Raw genomic sequence first — 21,895 nt, 5'->3', positions numbered from 1 at the left:
GTGTGGATTAAATTAGGTTGTGGAAAGTACTCAATACGGCCCTTGGCAGACAGGAGTCCCTCAGTACATGTTTAAAAATGTAAATAAGGCATGACATTCCATTAAGTCTAAGTACCATGATGAACTTAAACATTTCCCTATTGTTTGTTTATTTAATTGCTTTTATTGTGTTGTTATTTTATATCATGTTGCAATGAATGATTCTCTTTTTAGCAGGTTTCTTCTTTTGAAAAATTTGCTTTGGTTGATTCTCAGTGAATTGAATCAAAGGATATATGACTGTAAGACCTGTCACCCTTAAAAAGGACTATGAGGGCTTGCTGAGGAGGGGAAAACAAGGAAGCAAGTCTCTCCTACCATGGCCCAGGGGACTGTGAGGAGAGAAGGCTTGTGGGTTTGAGGGAGGACTGTCTTGCAGAGGATGATAGGGTAAAATAGAATGAAGGATGATTTTTATAAATGGTGATGCGCCTTAGGACAACTACATATTTAGTCCCTTATAAGAGAAATTGAGTAGTTGGTAAAACAACAGATAATAATTATTAAATGAGGAAAGAGAGAAACCACAGGTGCAAAGATTCACTTTATTTATTCATTCTCCTCCAACATTAGCATAATTAAAGCCAAGGAGGAGGAGGGGGGTGAGGTGAAAGATGAGCTGGAGGACCGCAATAGGGGTAGGTCCCCTGTGGAAAAAGGGTCAGAGGCCAAAGGATGGGACGGGGTCAGGCTGGAACTGAGGAGCAGGTGGGGGGCCTAGGGCACTTCTCCCTCTAACACTCTCCCCTGTTGAAGCTCTTGGTGACGGGCGAGCTCAGGCCCTGATGGGTGACTTCACAGGCATAGGCTTTGTGTTTCTCGTACTCTGCTTTGCTCAGCGTCAGGGTGCTGCTGAGGCTGTAGGTGTTGTCCTTGCTGTCCTGCTCTGTGACACTCTCCTGGGAGTTACCCGACTGGAGGACGTTATCCACCTTCCACTGTACTTTGGCCTCTCTGGGATAGAAGTTATTCAGCAGGCACACAACAGAGGCAGTTCCAGATTTCAACTGCTCATCAGATGGCGGGAAGATGAAGACAGATGGTGCAGCCACAGTTCCTGAGGAAAGAAGCAAACAGGATGGTGTTTAAGTAACAAAGTTCTGCCCTTGGGTGTGTTGTTTGCGGATAATCACAGGGCATGTTAGGGACAGACAGAAAACAGCATGCTTATCCCGGATAATTATAGCAAGGAGACCAAGAAGCGTATTTAAAATCTTGATGTTTTGAGTTTCTTCCTAGCTTCCCCCTATTCCTTAATAAAGTTCTAAATTGTTTTGTTGGAGCTCTTTGCAGCCATTCTGAGGCCTTTGCATGTTTTTCTGACCTTGCAGTAAACTCAATGCTTTAGGCAAAGAATGGCCACATCATCCGACCCCCTCAGAGTTTAGAATTCAGAACAGGTCTGAAGAAGACCAGGCAGCGGCTGAGTCAAGGAAAGCCTCCGCCCGCTTTTATTTCCCCTGTGCCTCTTCCAGGGCTATGCTGGGATAACAGGCTCCCGGGGGTTACTTTGGCTGGGCTGGGCTAAAACCTCCCTGCAGAGCAGGCCCTGAGCCCTGCCTCTGTGCCTGGGTGGTGTCAGCCCCTCCACCTTCTGACTGTTCCAGCAACTCTCTAAGCCCTCCCAAAGGCCTCAAGGCCTGTAACCATATGCAGCAATTTTCAGCCATACCAGGAGAGGTCAACTGTAATCTTGGCCACCTGCCTAAGAGGAAGTGGCTAGCTTCACTTCTGACCCTCAGCAACTGCCAGGTGGCCTCTTGGAAATCCCCCTCTGGGGGATTCCACCCGTCGGGTGGGAGAGCAGTAGTTAAAATATAAAATAAGAGTCTTTTGCCGGGAGAAGTCAACAGATAGGGAGAAGTCAGCTGATAACAGAAATAGTTTTTGTTTTTTTTTTTTAAAAACTAACCTCACTGTTAACCAAGCAGTTCAACATGAAAGACTGAACCTTTTATGTTTAATATTTTCTTCTCTTTTAATCTTCATAACTAATTTTTTTCAGATAATTGTATAAAATAACCATGGTAGCAAAATAATGTGATCACTGGAAAATAAGCAGGGAAAAACATGCTATGAAGATACTCCTATCTGGGTGAATTCTTGATAGCTTTACATTTTTCATCTGGCATTTAAACATTAAACAATTAATGTATTTGATATGAAAATTATTTCAAGTTATTAGTTTTAATAGAGTTTAAAAAGTGTTTAAAAGAGTTTTCAAAAGGCTCTAAAATCATTTTGAAATAGTTTAAAACAGTTAGTTTTGAATCCTTGTAAGTTAGTTTTAATAGAGCTTTAAAAAGGCCCTAAAATAGTCCTATCAAGTTGTTGCAGACCAAAATAATCTCCTTAAATATCACTTTTGAGATCAGCTGGGGTAAACGACAGCAACACAATGACAAATCATTAAACTATTTTAGAGATTATGAAATTAAAATACTCAGATTAAAATTTCCTATCACAGAATTAAGGTACTGGAAAATATGTTTAAGTTTTTATTAATCACATTGCTATAGGTTTAGATATTTTGTAAAACTGAAATATAATCACACACTGGCAGCTACATTTTTGAAAATTAAAAACATGGTCACAAATATATCTTATTTTAAAATCAGTTAATATACCTTAATGGTATTTAATGCCAAATTCAAAGTGAATTGATCAAGCCCTCAGTGGCCAGGTTATGGGTGTGATTTTTACTCTGAAAGAATTACATATTTCTTTCTTTTTGGTTGAGCTTTTGTTATTTAAATACATTTGATGAGAGGGTATTGAAATAATTAAATAGCACTGAAAAAAAAAAAAAGCTTTAAATTCTTTACAATCCCCTAATGGAAATTTTCACTAATGAGATATCATAATGAATGTGAATTTTATTTCTGAAATCTCTAATAAATCAGTCTTCTCCCTGGTTTTCCCAGCTCAGCGCCCATTATGTTTCTGTTCTCTTTCCCTTAGTGGCATTATTTGTATCACTGTGCATCAGGAAAGCTGGCTACGGCAGCATTAATCGGGCAGACACGGGGTGGCCACGGCCACTAGCGGCAAGGCGGCTGCCCCAAGAGCACGGTGGCATGGCCACCAAAGCCACTCAATCAAGAAAGACCGCGGCTGTGTCTACAGCTCGCGGTGCCACGGCCTTCTTGGCGGAATAAAAATGTAGACAAGTAATAACAGAGGATAATGAAAGAATATACTCTTTAAAATATTTCCTATTTTGTTCACAGACTCATGGTCATTAAAAAATGCAATTATTTACTTTTTTTCATTTAAACACATTTCTTTGAGATTGAGCTTTTGGGAATAACCACCTTTCCACCATTACAATAAGAGATAATTTCATGTTTAGTCTAATGTACAAATTGGATTTTTTAAAAATGAGCTCTATCTGTGAAGCTCTTATTCCTATAGCATGTGTCTTTTTGAGTTTATTACTTATTACAGACTCTAAAAACAACATTGCTGCTGATTTTCAAGTAAGCTGCCTCTTCTACATAGCAAATAGGTACACTTCACTTTTTCCTGATTTTTCTTAGGGCGTGCTATTGATTTTTATAGTTGTCTGACAAAATAATTTATCAAACAAAAGGGAGAAAGACTAAAAAAAATTTTTTCCACTTTTCTGTATCATGCATAATCAGCAACAACCAATACAATATTTGGCAAGAGTGAACAAAAATAAATTTACTTTTGCTCCTTAGAAATACAAGGGTTCCTTTTTAGTTACACTTTTTTTTTTTTTACTTTGTGTCATTCAGTTTAGAGCAACTTAATCTTTTTTTCTCCAAATCCATTTTTGAAGCTGAGTTTAACTTTTGCAACCCATGGCAAATCTTAAATGCCCTCATTTACCCATCTTTACAAAACTCCTATTTAAGCCTCTAAAAGTCAATACTGGCTATCAGACCCAAATTTCAGAAGACAATAGTGAAAAATTACTTACGTTTAATCTCCAGTCGTGTCCCTTGGCCGAAGGTGGTCCACAGTGTTAACTTAATTACTTTCCCCTTAACAAAAATCTCTTTTCGCTGTTAATATCACTAACCTGACTGATGCAGAGAAAATCTTGCAATTGAGATGCCTCACCTAACTGGCTAGCGCTTGGCTGTTCCTTAAGATGAACTAATTTTCTATCCCTTATTCATCTGACTTTTTGAAAGAATCTGGTACTCTTTGGAATTGACCTGAGCTAATATCTCAAACACAAAAATGCTCCAAATTTACAACCTTGTAAGAAAAAGCATTAGGAAAGTGCACTTACGTTTGATCTCCACCTTGGTCCCTCCGCCGAAAGTGAGCCACAGTGAGGGATCTCACCCTTTCCCCTCAACAAAAACCTCTCTTGAAGCCAATCATATGAGATAGGCTGCTTGTTCAGAGAAAAATCTAGCTATTTCTTCCCCATTTCCCTCGTGAATCCTATTCTCCTCTCAAACCCAATGATTTGTCTATTTGCTCAGCTTTTTAAGTTCATTTTCTGGTGTCCTGCTATTTACTTCTGGGTCACCAGGTTTATTTAACCAAAATATCACAAAACTTGCACAAATGATACAATGGCACTAAAATCTCACGAATAATTGAGACAGATGTACTTACGTTTGATATCCACTTTGGTCCCAGGGCCGAAACTGAATCACAGTGATTCGTCTTAACTTTTCCCTTTACAAAAACCTCCCTGAAAGCTCAGCAAGCCTCTTTCCCCCAATGAAGTTATTTTGATTTAGAAATCTTAAAAATTAGCCACAAGCTAGCCTCCTGTGGAACAATTTCCCCTCCTCTGTACCTAACCTGGGAATGAAGTTTGTTAGATCCCTGGCATCCGACTAATGAAAATCCACACAAAGGAACACAAAGTAAACTAATTAGCAACAGTGATGAATCAGTGGAAAAAAGTACTTACGTTTGATCTCCAGCTTGGTCCCCTGGCCAAAAGTGTACACACAATGGTTCCTCTTAACTTCCCTCCTATACAAAAACTCCCTTTCTGACAGTTGACCAAGGCTCTGTCCAGAACATGTTATGTTCCCCAGGACATTTCTGAAGCTATTACTTAGACAAGTTATTCTCACCCAATGACTGAATCTTGCTTGCTCTTCAAAGAAAATGTGCAATCAATTCTCGAGTTTGACTACAGACTTATCTTTATCTTTTTCCTGAAGGATATCAGAGGCTGATTGCAGAGTCAGCTTATAGATCACTTCATAGACACAGGGAACAGAAGACACAGACAACTGAGGAAGCAAAGTTTAAATTCTACTCACGTTTGATTTCCAGCTTGGTCCCTTGGCCGAACGTCCACCACAGTGAGAGCTCTCCATTGTCTTGCTGAACAAAAACCCTTCTCACCAAAGGGGAACAGAGTCCTGGGTCAGCTGCTGAAGCTCAGCTCCCTTTTCAAGCAGGTGTGGAAGCCCTGAAGCTTCTCTGACATAGCATGTGTTTATTTTCTTAGGTGAGATCTAAAATCCAAGAAGAGAATATATTTATGTCTATGGCCTGATAGTTCCTTTCTTTAGCAACTTGCCACATCTGGACTGCTTATTATTTATTTATTTTTTAGAAAGTAGACTGAATGTTAATTACAAAGAAAAACAAGCGATTAAAAAAAATGGCCAGTTTTTTTGTACTTTCTTTTGGGGTGGGCTGGGGGGCTTTTGCAAAGGATAAACTTCATTTAGTGTAATTATGGTAATCATCAGCTTCTCAATGAGTAATAATTACAGGTTGTCTTACTATTTTATCTTCTCCTTTGCTGCAATGTCATTTAAAAAAAGGTAGACTAAATATATATCAAATTAAGGCTCATAACTTTGAAATGCATTTTGAAATGTAGCTCCAGATGGTATACGAAACCAAAGTGAAGATTAATAGAGTAGAAAAGTAGACTTTACTTGGTTGGTTTGTCTGTTTTCACAGCACAGGAAGAGCTCAGCTCTTACTGAGCTGGGCCAGGCGCATGCCATCTTTGGAGCTGCCATGGAGTCCCAGTGTTCCATAGTGTTTCCACAGTAATCTCATCAACAACACTGAAGACCTTTTCAGTATTTTCTTTTGAGTCCAGCTCCATTTTTGCAGCCTTGTATCTCTCTTAACCTTCCTTCTCCACCCCTTCCATACATTACTCCCACCTTCCTACACTCCTTAGAGTTTTTCTATGGCCTCCAGCTTTTACAAGCACTCCCTCTGCTTGGGAACATCTTTGTCCACCTGGGTTAGCTTGTGAACTGCTAACTGTCTTTCAAAATTCAACTGAAGAGAGACCTTCTCTCAGATTAGCCCTGAGCAGGCGACCTGAATTTACAGAGTACAGAGACAGGTCACTGGGCCTAGAGTATCTACTTATTTTTTAATTTATTTATTTATTTTTTTGAGACGGAGTCTCGCTCTGTCGCCCAGGCTGGAGTACAGTGGTGTGATCTTGGCTCACTGCAAGCTCCGCCTCCCAGGTTCACGCCATTCTCCTGCCTCAGCCTCCCGACTAGCCGGGACTAAAGGCGCCCGCCACCACGCCTCGCTAATTTTTTGTATTTTTAGTAGAGACAGGGTTTCACCATGTTAGCCAGGATGGTCTCGATCTCCTGACCTCGTGATCAGCCCACCTCGGCCTCCCAAAGTGCTGGGATTACAGGCGTGAGCCACCGCGCCCAGCCGAGTGCCTGTTTATTTTTACCTGCTTTCAGATTCTCTTCTACCCTTCTAAATTATAAGCTGTTTGATGTTTTATATGCCCTGTATTTGGGAGGCTCAGTCCAGTATCTTTACTTAGCAAATGCTTAACAAACATTTTCAGAATAAATTTAAAAAAAATACATAATTGAAAATCAATAATAGATCAGAGGTGCTATCATAGACCAAAGACTAATACTGACTACCACAACACTAACTTTTACAACAGAAATCATAACTACAATTCTAAAGATTAGGGGTAGGTTTATTTGATTCTGTCACTGGCAGCTTTGCTAGTTGCCTTGAATAGCAGAATTAGCATTTGGTCTCACCAGAAGATGAGGAATGAGAGGGATCAAGTTAGAGGTGGAGAGGTAACATTGGCAAGTGAAATTTAATGTGCAAAATAGCTGACCAAGGGCATAGTCCTTTTTTAAAGGGGACACAAAGTGATTTTCTCTGCAGACATACACGCAATACCAATCATAAAGGGTGACATTTATTGAGCACTTACTAAGTGCCAGACATTGTACATGGATCATCACATTTAATTATTCCCAAGACTCTATGAACTAGGAACTAATATTATCCCCTACTTTGTAGGTGCAAAAACTTGAGGGCAGAGAGGTCAAGGAACTGGCTTATGGCAGTAAGTGGCAGAGCTGTGACCTAAACTCAGATCCCATGGATTTAACTGAACTATATGCAGATTATACTCCAAGAGTAAAGTCACCCAACGGAAGCAACAAGCATGACAGGGAATGCTGGGATGGGGGAAGGTAAAAGGAACTCCTTAGACTGGGATAAGTGTGTACAGACGTATGTATAAGACTACGCATGGAAATATTGTTTAAAGAGTGAAAAATAACTAAAATCCTCTTTAATAGGAGTTTGGTTAAACTGTGCTAGAGCTTTACAATGTAGCACAAAGCAGACAATAAGAGGAAGACGTAGACTTCTATATAGTTACGTGGAAGGTGTTTGTGAAAATGCAGGTCACTGAAGAGTATGTGTGGTGAGATATCATGACCCCATCTACATTGAATATATATGTATATAAATACGGGCTGAATTTTAAAAGACACATAAATTGTGCTTGGTAGTTATCTCCTGGGATTGCAGAGGAGGAACAATGACACTTTATGCCATCTCCTCCTACTCTTCTGTATGGTGATGTGAATATATTCATTTTATAGTTTTTAGAAATAATAAAACTGTGCTAATTTTGAAAAACAGTAAACTCTGACATTGCCTATTAGCATTCTCAATATTCCTGTGCAATGCATAAACATAACTTTTTAAATGATATGTACACACATGTGTGAGTTTTCTTTGTCAAATACTTTTCTATAGTCTTTAAATCAAGCGTGCCAAAAAGATAAAAGCTTTCCTGTTTCAGTGTAGGAGATAGTCGTCTGCAAATGAAAGAGATGTAGGGGATAGAAACAGGAATGAAAAAGATGACTGAGCTGTTTGAGGGACTTATGTTCCTAAGTGAGCTAACTGGAAATCTAATATGAACAGTGCAACAGAATAACTATTGTAAAGCAGTATTTGTAAACAATAAAAGATGATTATCATAAGTACCATTGTTGCAAAAACTATTTTATTGATCACATGCAGTGGGGATCTGTAGGAATGATTGTTGTGATGTTTGCTGTAACATAAAATGAAACATGGGAAGTGGCTGAGATCTTTAGGATGTGTGTGGTTCATTTTTTGAAAGCAAATGTTGTCTCAGAAGCATCTGTGAGACTCTGCCAGTATCCACCGTTCTACAAAATACCTGTGATGGACATTGATAAGATTGATCTGTTGAGGAAAGGCAAGGTGTCAGTAAGATAGTCTGAGAGGTTCTTGGATTTCATGTCAAAGAGTGCTGGAAATAGAATTTCTTGGGGAGCATTCCAACTAACTCATCACTGAAGGTGCTTTACATTGAACCCTCAGCAAAGTTAGATTATCAGAAAAAAAAATATAAACTGCTGTGGAGGGGAGAGGAAGGAAAGTCAGGGAGGGAGGGGGGCAAGGAGAGAAAGAGTGAGAGAGAGGAGAGAAAGAGAGAGAAGAGAGAGAGAGCACAAGCACACATTTCAATGCACATCTATAAATCATCTTGAAAACTACTGATAAATTATTTTAGCAATGTTCCTCAGATGTAACATTTCAAGAAATATCATTTTTGCTTTTTATTTGGCATAATTTACTAGCCAATTTAGGAAGTTCCCCTCACATCAGTAACATACAGTACATCACCCAGTATGTCAGGGGACACAGTGGCATAAGTTTGCCTTTTGCAAGGTTTGAGGGATGGCCATTTCCCTACCTGACTCAGGAAAGTCTGTAGCTGATATCCATCTTCAAGTTTGTGGTTCTTTCTCTCTATATATATATTTGAGCTCGGCAGTCATGCTGGAGTCCAGAGTAGGTGATTCTTTCTGCTTTAGCTTGACTCCTCCTTAAGATTGTAACTCTCTCAGTTTTACATTTTTTGTCAGACGTAAGCTGATATTCCACAAGGAGAGGAGGAAGTTCTGTGGTTCACATCCAGTGGTGCTTGGAACCTGATTGGTTGTCATTCTTCCAGCTAGTTTGTCACGAGTGGATATCTGTCCTGGATTCCCAAGGATCAAGGCTGCCCCATTAGCCAGGAAGTAGGGAGATAGAGGAGGTCACTTGAGAAAGAGCTGCTTCTTTGCTGCCTCCATGTTGTTGTGTCTGTTTCCTCTCATATCTGAAGACAGATGTGCTGGCAGAAGCAAAGTCCTTTGTCCGGCCATGTGCAAATGCATGGGACATAAATATGAACAGAGATTCTGGTCCCACTCTAGAAAATGTAGATGTTCATCTTGTTTCCAAGGGGACAGTAAGGCTGCAGGTGTTTTTTGACTTCCTTGAGAGAAAGAGAAGATAGCAGCAATTGTGTCAGGGCTTACCATCCTAGGAGGGGTTCAGCCACCGAGATTTACATATTCAGTGCTGTGGTTTTTGTTTCATTTTGCAAGAGGAACGAACCCCTCAAGCTCTGTCTTAGAGTTCCCTGCCCTCCCTGTCTACCTACTTGGCACCCAGCCCCTATGTTCTCTTCTCGTATTAAGGCATAGAAATCATGGGCAACTACTCTTCAGGCTGGCTCTGGATGAAGCTGAGAAATCGATGAGTTTGGGCTTAGTTTTGCAGAACCCCAAATGCCCTGATAATCCTGGCTCGAAGGGGTGGCCAGCCCCTCCACACCTGTGGGTATTTCTCGTCAGGTGGGACCAGAGACTGAGAAAAGAAATAAGACCCAGAGACAAAGTATAGAGAAAGAACAGTGGGCCCAAGGGACCGTCACTCAGCATACGGAGGACCCGCGCTGGCACCGGTCTCTGAGTTCCCTCAGTATTTATTGATTACTATTTTCACTATCTCAGCAAGGGGAATGCGGCAGGAGAACAGGGTGATAGTGGGGAGAAGGTCAGCAAGAAAACATGTGAGCAAAGGAATCTGTGTCACAAATAAGTTCAAGGGAAGGTACTATGCCTGGATGTGCGCGTAGGCCAGATTTATGCTTCTCTCACCCAAACATCTCAGTGTAGTAAAGAACAACAGAGCAGCATTGCCGCCAGCATATCTCGCCTCCAGCCACAGAGCGGTTTTCTCCTATCTCAGAATAGAACGAATGTACAATCAGGTTTTACACTAAGACATTCCGTTCCCAGGGGCATGCAGGAGACAGAGGGCTTCCTCTTATCTCAACCGCAAGAGGCCTTGCTCTTTTACTAATCCTCCTCAGCACAGACCCTTCACGGGTGTCAGGCTGGGGGACAGTCAGATCTTTCCCATCCCACAAGGCCATATCTCAGGCTGTCTCAGTGGGGAGAAACCTTGGACAATACCCGGTTTTCCTGGGCAGAGGTCCCTGCGGCTTTCCACAGTGCATTGTGCCCCTAGTTAATCGAGAACGGAGAATGGCGATGACTTTTACCAAGCATACTGCCTGTAAACATATTGTTAACAAGGCACATTCTGCACAGCCCTAGATCCCTTAAATCTTGATTCCATACAACACATGTTTCTGTGAGCACAAGGTTGGGGCTAAAGTTACAGATTAACAGCATCTCAAGGCAAAACAATTGTTCAGGATACAGATCAAAATGGAGTTTCTTATGTCTTCCTTTTCTACACAGACAAAGTAACAGTCTGATCTCTCTTTTCCCTATCCTGGCTGAGGCTAGAGCTCCAAGTCTAAGAGGGAGGATAGGAGGCGGACAGACCAATGGAAACAATGAATGAACAACAGATGGAAGCAAGGAATAGTGTGGATTTTTGAGTTCATTAGCGCGTCCTCCACTCTTTCAAAGCCTCCTTTGCAATGACAGAAGAAATATAAAAATGATAATGAATTTATTTCGTGGTTGGAGAATCATGAGAGGTCCTATTAGAAGAAAAAACTTTGAAGAACACCACAGAGATTTAAACCATGTCATTGAATTCATAGAGAAACTGGAATTTAGAAACATTTTTTCCATTGCAAAAACAGGAGGCGTCCTTGAAGCAGCCAGTTCTAGTTTTCCCCACAGAGCCCCAGAAAAGCCGTACTTCAGAGCTATCGGGCTGGGAATGGTGATAGGTGGGCAGTGGAGAGTGGAATAACACCTGGGTCATCTCTCTGCTGGTTACAGACAGCTTGGCCCTCATGCTTCAGGCCATGGGAATAGAGATTGATAGAAAAAGGGGGCAAGTTAATAGGCATTCAATAGTAATGGGATTTAAAAAACCCTCCAAAACCACTAGAAGGAAAAGAAATAGACAAAAATAATAAACCAATCCAGCAAAGTTTAGGAAAAGTGAACAAAAAATTGAGGTAAGCACGATACATAAAAGTACAAATTAAGTTTGAAGGACCAAGTCAAAATATACAGTCACAAACTATTGTGAATGTTAAATTATTTAAAACTTTAAATAGTTTATCTAAAAATAAAAATAAACCAAAAAGATGACTATGTATCTTTTCAAGGATATTTGATTCACTAGAGAAACAGTTCATTTGCTTCCTATTTATGATGATTAAAAACTAGATTGCGAAAGTTAGATGTTAATGTAAAGAAAACTTTATGAAAATGATAATGGATTTTTATCTAGTAGAAAAGATAACCCCAATGCGTATGGTTTTATTGCTCTGTAGGACATTAACAAGTTGTGCATCTTATTTAGCAAACTTATTCTAACATTAGTAGATGTGAGTGTGTGTGTGTGCGTGTGTGTGTGTGTACGTATACATATAGGTGTGTGCATGTATGTGTATATGTATGTATGTAGGTATATATGTATATACTAGCAAATGATAAAGTTGGTTCAAAGGACGATGTACAGTAGTACCTCCTTATCCACAATTTTGTTTTCTGGGGTTTCAGTTACCTGTAGGCAACTGTAGTCTGAAAATATTAAAAAGAAATTTCTAGAAATAAGAATTTACTCATTTTAAATTGTGTGCCTTAGTAGCGTGATGACATCTCATGCCCTTCCGCTCCATCCCAGCCTGGGACTGAATCATCCCTTTGTCCAGCGTCTCCATGCTGTCTACACTTACCCTCCTGTTTAGATGCTTAGTAGCCCTCTTGGTCATCAGATTGACTGTCATGATATCCTAGTGTTTGTGCTCAAGTAACTCTTATTTTACTGAATTGTTCTATTTTATTACTAGTTGTTGTTGTTAATCTCTTACTGTGACTAATTAATGCATTTTATCATAGGTAAGTATGTATAGGAAAAAACATAGCATATGTAGGGTTGTGCAATAGCATCCACTGGGGGGAGAATTTTGCTAAAGTTAGAACAGAGAAGACTGTCCAGAAGAAAGAATTTTCTATACTTGCCACCTTTTTTCTGTTTGGTGTCCTCATGTAAGTCTCAGTGTTAACGATCTGTCTCCCCACCTCAATCACTGCCCTCTGTCTCTGGAAGGAAATTCCCCTTGGGCTGAGGCCAGCAGGGTGCCAGACAGGAGACATCCAGTACCCACTCTGGAAAATTTCATAAGATATCTGGTTCTCCACCTTCTTCAGGGACCTTTTATCATATCTCATGTGCCCATGGCATTTGTCACTGCCATCTGCACAACACTGAACTCCAGCAACATCAACTGAGAAGAAAGAGAGAGAGAGGGAGAAAGAGAAAGAGAGAGAGAGAAAAGTCGTTTGTTGATTGAGCCACACAAATTTTTTTTTCTAATTAAATTATATATCCAGGTAGCTGCAATATGCTACAATCCCAAATACACATATTTATTAAATATGATTCAAAGAGCATTCATTAAGTACTCTGTATCAAGACACAATGTAAAATAAATGCAAAATTACTGGTGATTGTTACGCCTTTCTGTGGGACTCGACTCCCTCTGGTTGGAGGTACTGTGTGGGAGCACGTGAGCTCCAATCAGGTGGTCTGGAGGGAGCAAAATGCCGCTGTTGGAGGTTAAATATGAAGGGAAATAGCAGTAGGCATCGGATAGCATAGAATGAAAATAAAAGAGCATATACTTCCAGTGCCTGTTTTACAGATTCCTTGTCTTTTTTTTTTTTTTTTGAAGACAGAGTCTCCCTCTGTCGCCCAGGCTGGAGTGCAATGCTGTGATCTTGGCTCACTGCAACTTCCGCCTTCTGGGTTCAAGCGATTCTCCTGCCTCAGCCTGCTGAGTAGCTGAGATTACAGGTGCGCACCATCACGCCCGGCTAATTTTTGTATTTTTAGTAGAGAAGGTGTTTCACTATGTTGGTAAGGCTGGTCTCGAGCTCCTGACCTCGTGATCCACCTGCCTCTGCCTCCCAAAGTGCTGGGATTACAGGCATGAGCCAGTGCGCCTGGCCTCCTTGTTTTTTAAAACTAGTTCAAACCCTCAACTCATAATTTGGGAAATTCAGGTCATAGGATGCCCTGTTATTTATAAGGTATCCAGCAATGCATGGAACAGAATATTTAACTTTTAAAAAACTTATATTAGGTTGTTGCAAAAGTAGTTGCTGTCATTTTCTCCTTTCTTTCTTTCTTTCTCTTTCTTTCCTTTCTTTTCTTTCTTTCTCTTTCTTTTCTTTACTCTTTCTTTCTTGTCTTTCTGTCTTTCTTCCTTCTCTTTCTTTTTCTTTCTCTTTCTTTCTTTTCTCTTTCTTTCCTTTCCTCTTTCTTTCTTTCTTGTCTTTCTTTCTTCTTTCTTTCTCTCTCTTTCTTTCCTTCTTTCTTTCTTTGTTTCCTTCTTCCTTCCTTCCTTTCCTTTCCTTCCTTCCTCCCTCTCTCTCTCCCTTCCTTCCTTTTCCTTCCTTCCTTCCCTTCCCTTCCCCTTCCTTCCCTCCCTCCCTCCCTTCCTTCCTTCTCTCTCTCTCTCTTTCTTTCTTTCTTTCCTTCTTCCTTCCTTCCTTTCCTTCCTTCCTCCCTCTCTCTCTCCCTTCCTTCTCTTTCCTTCCTTCCTTCCTTCCTTCCTTCCTTCCTTCCTTCCTTCCCTTCCCTTCCCTTCCCCTTCCTTCCTTCCCTCCCTCCCTCCCTTCCTTCCTTCTCTCTCTCTCTCTCTTTCTTTCTTTCTTCCTTCCTTCCTTTCTTTCTTTCTCTTTCCTTTCTTCTTTTGTTGTTGTGTTCCAGAACGATTTAGTGTTACCTACAGTTCCCAGAGAAAGAATCCTGTCTTGAGGGGTGGCTGGGGCAGGGCTACTACTCTCCCTGCTCTGTGCTCTAGTGGCCAGGTGGATCAGCTCCAGCTGCCAGGCCAAATTTCCAAGGGAATGGAATTCTGTCTTTTTAACAACAACAAAATAGGTGCTTAGTAAATATAAGATGCCTTCAGCTTTTAGTATATGCGTAATCATAAATATAAATTTGTTTAAAACCTGAACTATTCTGATGTTCTCACTGGCTAGCCAAACTTAAAATGTGTATTTGGACTTGAATTTCCCACCAAGGGTGTTACTAGCTTCTTTACTGTTGCAGCTGCCTTTTGTTTTGTTTTTGAAAGTTTAAAAAAATACGCAAGGGGGCTTTTGCTTCCTGAAAGATGGAGTAGAATTACTTTTACCTATTTCTCTCAAGTAAAGTAAAAACCCCGGACATTGTACTTAAAGCAAACTTATGAAGACTCTGGAAGGTGGAGAGAAGAAGGCAGACCAGTTAGGAACATTGGGACCCAAGGAGCGACCCAGCAGTGCATTCCCCGGGGTTTCTTTTTGCCTCATCCATTCCAGACTTGGTTCTGGAGAAGTTTGTCAACCCAGAAACACCAACAGGCCCAGAAAAACATAAAGCCCTAATAAAAAGCTGGCTCTCTCTAGTCAAAGGAGAAAGAAAGGGGAAGCCCAGTAAAACAATTCTTAGGCAGTAACGGCTCTGCTCCATTCAAACACCCTAACTTCTCCTTCCTGAGTGGCAAGAGAGGAAATTCGCTGAGATGAGTTTAAATGAGATCCAAAGCCTCATAACACAATACTCCAAAGTCCAGATTTCAACTGAAAACCACACATCCCAACAGGAACCAGGGGAACCAGGAAAATCTCAGCTTTGATGAGACAGTTAAGAGGCGCTAATACTGACATGACAGAGACGTTAGAATTACCTGACAAGAATGTTAAAGCTGCCATCATAAGAACACATCAAACTCAACAACACCATTAATGAGTAAGATCATAAATCAACATTGCTGGAAAACTCCAACCAGCACCAGCAGAATGCGCATTCTTTTCAAGTGCCCATGGAACATATACCAAAATTGCCATATACTGGGCCATGTAACAAACCTCAACAAATTTAATAGAATTGAAATCACACGAAGTGTGTTCTCTGACCACCTGGAATCAAACTGGAAATCGATAATAGAAAAATAATGGGAAAAATGCCAAACCCTTGGAAACAAAACAACACACTTCTAAACAATCCATGGGAGATTTCAAGGAAAATAAAAGATTATATATTGAATAGAATAAAACTGAAGATGTAACATATTATAATATCAAGGATACAGTAAAAGCCCAAAGAAATGAAAACTTATCCCAGAAAAATGAAAACTTATGTCAGCACAAAAATGTATATAATACACAACTATTCATAGTGGTTTTGTTTGTATTAAAAAAACTGGAATCAGTCAAAATGTCCTACAATAGATTAATGGTAAAACAAACTGCGGTACATCCATCCCATGGAATAATTAGTATTAAAAAAATAGTGAGTTGGGCACGGTGGTTCATACCTACAATCCATACCTACATACCTACAGCACTTTGTGAAGAAGAGGTGGGAGAATCGCTTGACCTAGGAGTTTGAGACCAGTGTGGGCAACATAGTGAGACCATGTCTCTAAAAAAAATTTAACAAAATTAGCTGTGTGTTGTGTCCCATGCCTGTAGTCCTAGCTACTTGGGAGGCTGAGGCAGGAGGATGCTTGAGCCCAGGAGTTCAAGGCTGCTAGAGAGTGTTATGATCTTGCCACTGCACTCCACCCTGTGTGACAGAGTGAGACTCTGTCTCTAAAAAAAATTAAAAAAAAAATAGTGAGCTGTTGATACACATGACTTGAATGGATCTGAGGGGCATTATGCTGAGTATAAAGGTCACATATTGCATGATTCCATTTACATAACGTTTTTGTCTTTTCAAAAATATTGCAAGGGGTACTTCTTGGTTGCAGGGTGTGCGCATTTTTCAATTTACAAATTGGCCTCAAATTCGTGTATTAAGTTTCATTCCCACATTTGCAATGATAGGTCCTCCATGGAGTTTCCTCACTCTACATCCTTTCCAAATACTTGATATTATCAAGCTTTTTTATTTTTTTCCACTTAAATGGTCAATACGTTGTATTTTATTTTTGGTTTCAAATACATATTTGTGTTTTCTGATCACTCATGAGGTTGACCATTTAAAAATGTTAATTGGCTATTGGGGTCTCATCTGTTGTGAATTGCCTGTTTTTAAGATATGCCCACTTTTTTATTGAGTTTCTTATTTTTTTCACTATTGCATAGAAGTTTTCAATCTTTCTTCCCTCCTCTTATTCTTTAATAACAGAATCCCAATTTTTTTACAGAGCAACAGTGTCCCAGCCAAAAATCTAATTCCTCAGCTTCTTTGCAGTTAGGACTGTTGAGACATAATCTGAAATCTATTGTGCATTTCTGGAAAAATTTTGCTTGATGGACAGAGGCACCACTGCTTATTTCTCCTTTGTGTTCTATCTTCTTCTATCTGGAACTTGGCAGAAGCACCCATCTTGCAGGATGAAAGTCACAAGCTAGAGTGGAGGAGCAGGCAGGGAAAGGACCTGGGTCCTACAGCAGCTGTCTAGCTCTGAACCACCTGCCTCCAGAGACCGCCTTGGTGAGAAAAATGTATCTCTTTATCTGATCAAGCTCCTCTAGTTAGATTTCAACTACATATAGCTGAGTGAATACTGATGAATACTGAATAATGAATACTGGTACAACTTTCTAATATCTTCTCTTAGAGTTCTGCATTGAAGTTTTTAAATAAGTTCAGTCTATACCTTTCTTTTCCATTTTCAGTCTTCAATTTTGACTTCAAGATAATTCTAGTCCTATGGTGTGATTTATGTTTCTAAATAATGGCATTTACCCTCTTTCACTATTCCCTGGAATTGGAAAAAAATAGGTTACTTATTTATTTATTTAGGTTTTGGTAAAACTTAACCATATGTTTAACAGGACCTGGACTTTGATTTAAGCAAACTTAGGGTAAAAACAGTTTAAAGACAATCAAGGAAATTGGAATAGGAAATGGGTATTGGATATTAGGGAATTACTCTCAATTATGCTGGGAATCATAATGGAATGGTGGTTGTTTTTTAAAAGTCCTTATCGGTTGGCAACGTATTAATGATTGGCTGAAAAATACTGCCAGTGTCTGTGTGTGAGGAGGTGAGAGAACAGAGTAATTGGATGGCGGGGAGGCGGTAGTTGAAACAAGGTTAGCAAAATGTTAATTTGTGAAGCTTAGGGTTCATTATACTATTTGTGTATATTCATATTTCTATAAACATTAAAAATGAAAATAAAGTGGTCTCATGTTGCTGACTGTAACTGTCACACTCTGTCAGCAGATGGCAGTGTTGTATAAACCATGAGCCTACATAGGCCTAATGGATCATTGTGCTTGCTAAGCAACAAAATCAATGATACAATATAAGCCAGGTCAGATTTTATTGCTTTTAGACAAAAGGGCAAGGTAAGATTTGCAGAGTAAAGAACAGGTACAGAGTAATAATAAATTATTTAAAAAATTCTAAGTGATTCATTAAAGTCTTATAGACAAGTTAGGTAGAAATGTACGTAAAAACCCCATAAACCTATAAACTTACTACAATTATAAAATCATTTGGTCTCTCTCTCTCTCTCAAACTCTCCCCTTATTTGCATTTTAAATCAGTATTTTCATACATATATATTTGCAAAACTTTATTGATTTTATTGATGAAAATGACTTGGAGTTAGCTTTAAAACCTTATACGATAAACATAAATATTATTCTGTAGTTCTTTTTACCCAGCTTTTAACTGGCATAGTTTAATCTATGAAAACAGCTCCATATTTTAAAAGATTCTCTAACTATGACAACAGGCAACATTTCACAGATGATAAAATGTCTTATCAACTAATACCTAATATTTTAACTTAGGTTATATACAGTAGCTTTAAGAACCAGTTGTAGAATTTGATATATAGAAAATAATGTAGACCCTGTCACTGGGCAAACTTATGGTGGAATCATTTTTTGTGTTGTTGTGGACAAATTAGTTATTCTTTCTGAACCCCTGTTTGGATATATATTTTTTAAAGCCCATAATTTGGGCATCCTCATAAAGTAGTGACGTCTGAAATTAAACAATCAATGTAAGAGAGCTAGTTTCCTTTCTCGGCAAGAGAATATGACTCTAAACTTTATGCCCAAGTTAGACTATTTTTATCTTGCCTCTTTCCCCTAGAATATTTGGGTTTAATTAAAAATTTACAGTGAAATTAGAAAAATAAAAATAAAAATCGAAAATCAAATTGAGATAAAATAACAGTGGTAATCAAAATAGACCCCTATTTTGATCTAAAAAAGAAAAGAAAAAAAGATAATTTGGACATCATAAAATTAAACTTCTGCTCCTCACATGGCACGTTAAGAAAGTAAAAGGCGCCACACATTGGGAGAACATATTCATAAAACACAAATGTGAGAAAAAGTCATATGCAGAATATACAGAGAACTCTCAAGTCCACAGTAACAACACCCCAATAAAAACTCGGCCAAAAATTTGAAAGGATATGTCATCAAAGAAGGTATATAGTGAAGTTACAATACTAGGCTCGAGCAAGTAGAACCCTCATTCACTGCTGATGGGAGTGCAAAATAGCACAGCAACTTTGGAAAACAGTTTGGCAGTTACTTATAAAGTTCAACATACACCTACCAGATGACTCAGCAGTCCCAAAGCTAGGAATTCACCCAAGCGAAATGAAATCCTGAGTTCACACAAAAACCTGCATTGGAAAGCTTACAGCAACTTTGTTCTTAGCAGCCAAAAATTAGAAATGACCAAATGGCTTTAAATTGTTAGCTAGATAAACAATCTGTGGCGTATCCACACAATGGAATACTACTCAACAATAGACAGTGAACTAGTGCTACACGAAACAGCATGGATGAATCTCAAATGCATTCTCCTAAGTGAATAAGTGAACAAAGCCAGACTCAAAAGGCTTCGCATTGCATGGCTCTATTTACATGACATTCAGGAAGAGGCAAACGATTGGATCGGACAAAAACCAGTGGTTGCCAAGGGCTGGGGTGAAGGAAGGGGCATAAAGGAACTTCAAAGGATGAGGGACTTGTCCTATATCTTGAATGTGGTTGTGGTTACACAGCTATGCATTTGCCAAAACTTATAGAAATATACATGAAAAGGTGGCTTTTATTGTAATTTATACCTCAGTAAACCTCACTTAAAATAAGCAGTTTTTGATTGAACATAAAATCTGGTTCTGAGCTTCTTGGAAACCGACTAAATGAAGATGATGTGTTATGTTACATAACTTTCATCTAGGGGAAAAATTTCTAGTTTCTACGTGTGACTGAAGGTTTTCCTGGGATAAAAGTTGAAGACAATTTCTATCTTGGGGCATTGCATAGGAGCTGCTAAATGGATAATATTGGGGGCACTGCATAGAAACTGCATTGGATAATGCTCTCAGTAGTAATTTCATAGAGAATAAAAAACAGAATTTGTATGCTTTTTTTTTTTTTTTACTTGTGTAAATCTAAGCGGTACAGGTGCAATTTTGCTACATAGCTATATTGTGTAGTGGTGAAGTCTGGGCTTTTAGTGTATCTATCACCTGAATCATGTACATTGTATCCATTTAGTATTTTCTCATCACTCAACCTCCTTCCACCCTTCCACCCATCTCAATCTCCAGTGTTTATCATACCACACTGTATGTCCATGTGTACACATTATTTAGCTCCCGCGTGTAAGTGAGAACATGTGACATTTGACCTTCTGTTTCTGAATTATCCACTTAAGATAATGGCCTCTAGTTCCAACCACATTGCTGCAAAAGACATGATTTCATTCTTTTCTTTATAGTTGAATAGTAGTTCATTATGGTATGTGTATACACACGCACACTCACACACACACACACACCACGTTTTCTTTATCCAGTCATCTGTTGGTGGACACTTGGGTTGATTCCATATCTTTGCTATTGTGAATAGTGCTGCAATAAACAAGTGAGTGCAGATATCTTTTTTATATAATAATTTATTTCCCTTTGGGTAGATACCCAGTTGTGGTATTGCTGAACCACATGATAGTTCTATTTCTAGTTCTTTGAGAAATCTCCATAGTGTTTTCCACAGAAGCTGTACTAGTTTACATTCCCACTAATAGTGTATAAGTATTCCCTTTTCTCTGCATCCTTGCCAACATGTTATTTTTTGGTGTTTTAATAATAGGCTTTCTGACTGCTGTAAGATAATATCTCATTGTGGTTTTAACTTGCAATTCTCTAGTGATTAGTGATTTGAGCATTTTGTTTTTTGTATGCTTCTTGGCCATTTGTATACTGTATTAGTCTGTTCTTATGCTGCTAATAAAGACATACCCAAGATTGGGTAGTTTATAAACAAAAAGTGGTTTAATTGACTCAGTTCCACATGGCTGGAGAGGCCTCACAATCATGGCAGAAGGCAAAGGAGAAGCAAAGGCACATCTTACATGGAGGCAGGCAAGAGAGTGTGTGCAGGGGAACTCCCCTTTATAAAATCATCAGATCTCATAGGACTTATTCAGTATCATGAGAAAAGCATGGGACAAACCTGCCCCCATGATTCAATTACCTCCCACCAGGTCTTTCCCATGATATGTGGGGATTATTACAATTTAAGGTGAGATTTGGGTGGAGACACAGAGCCAAACCATATCATATACCTTCTTTTGAAAAATGTGTATGCATGTCCTTTGCCCACTTTTTTGGTGGGGTTATTTTGCTGTTGTTGTTGAATTGTTTGACTTCCTTCTGAATTCTGGACATTATTTCCCTGTAGGATGCATAGTATGCAAATATTTTCACCCATTCTGCAGATTATCTGTTCACTCTATTGATTATTTCTCTTGCTGTTCAGAAGCTTTCTAGTTTAATTAAGTCCTGTTTGTCTATTTTTGTTTTGGTGCTTGTGCTTTTGATATCTTAGTCCTGAATTCCTTGCCTAGATCAATTCCAGAAGCATTTTCCCTAGGTTTTTTTCTAGTGTTTTTGTAGTTACAGGTCTCATATGTAAGTCTTTAATCTGTCTTGAGTTAACTTTTGTATTTGGTGAGAGATAGAGGTCTAGTTCCATTCTTCTGCATATGGCAATTCAATTTCCCCAGTATTGTCTATTGAAAAGCATCCATATGACTATTTCTTGTATAAATGTTGAATGTGAATAGAGAAGATCAGATGGTAAAGCTGGTATGTGGCTTTGCCATCTGTAAACAGACGGTGGACTGTCCATCTGGTGGTGTCAGAGGGTGGCCTCCTAGGTATTCACCTTGATGAAGTTAGCAGAGCAGAGGCCACACTTTTAGACTTGTGTGCTCACAAACCCTTGGATGCAATTTCAGAGCTGGATAGATTCATTCTATTGCAAACCAACATGTTGATTTATTCATCTGTGCCTAGAAATC

At 39.2% G+C, this 21,895-nt stretch overlaps 1 protein-coding gene across 3 annotated transcripts in view; it reads right to left on the bottom strand.

The window, feature by feature from the left end:
- Nucleotides 1-570: 570 nt before the first annotated feature.
- The window catches only part of LOC134756433 (immunoglobulin kappa light chain), a 72,355-nt gene continuing 51,030 nt past the window's right edge, over nt 571-21,895 (bottom strand). The window contains exons 3-4 of one of the 3 annotated variants that reach the window (XM_063695722.1): nt 5,304-5,354; nt 571-1,096 (exon numbers count right to left, since the gene is read on the bottom strand). In XM_063695722.1, the coding sequence (XP_063551792.1) occupies nt 774-1,096; nt 5,304-5,354 (374 nt within the window). In that variant the 3' untranslated portion in view covers nt 571-773. The other 2 variants (XR_010129927.1, XR_010129928.1) reach the window with 2 other exon arrangements.

Source organism: Gorilla gorilla, chromosome 12 (genome assembly GCF_029281585.2).
Source record: "Gorilla gorilla gorilla isolate KB3781 chromosome 12, NHGRI_mGorGor1-v2.1_pri, whole genome shotgun sequence".
Lineage (NCBI taxonomy): Eukaryota > Metazoa > Chordata > Mammalia > Primates > Hominidae > Gorilla > Gorilla gorilla.
This window is presented reverse-complemented; position numbering and strand designations above follow the sequence as displayed.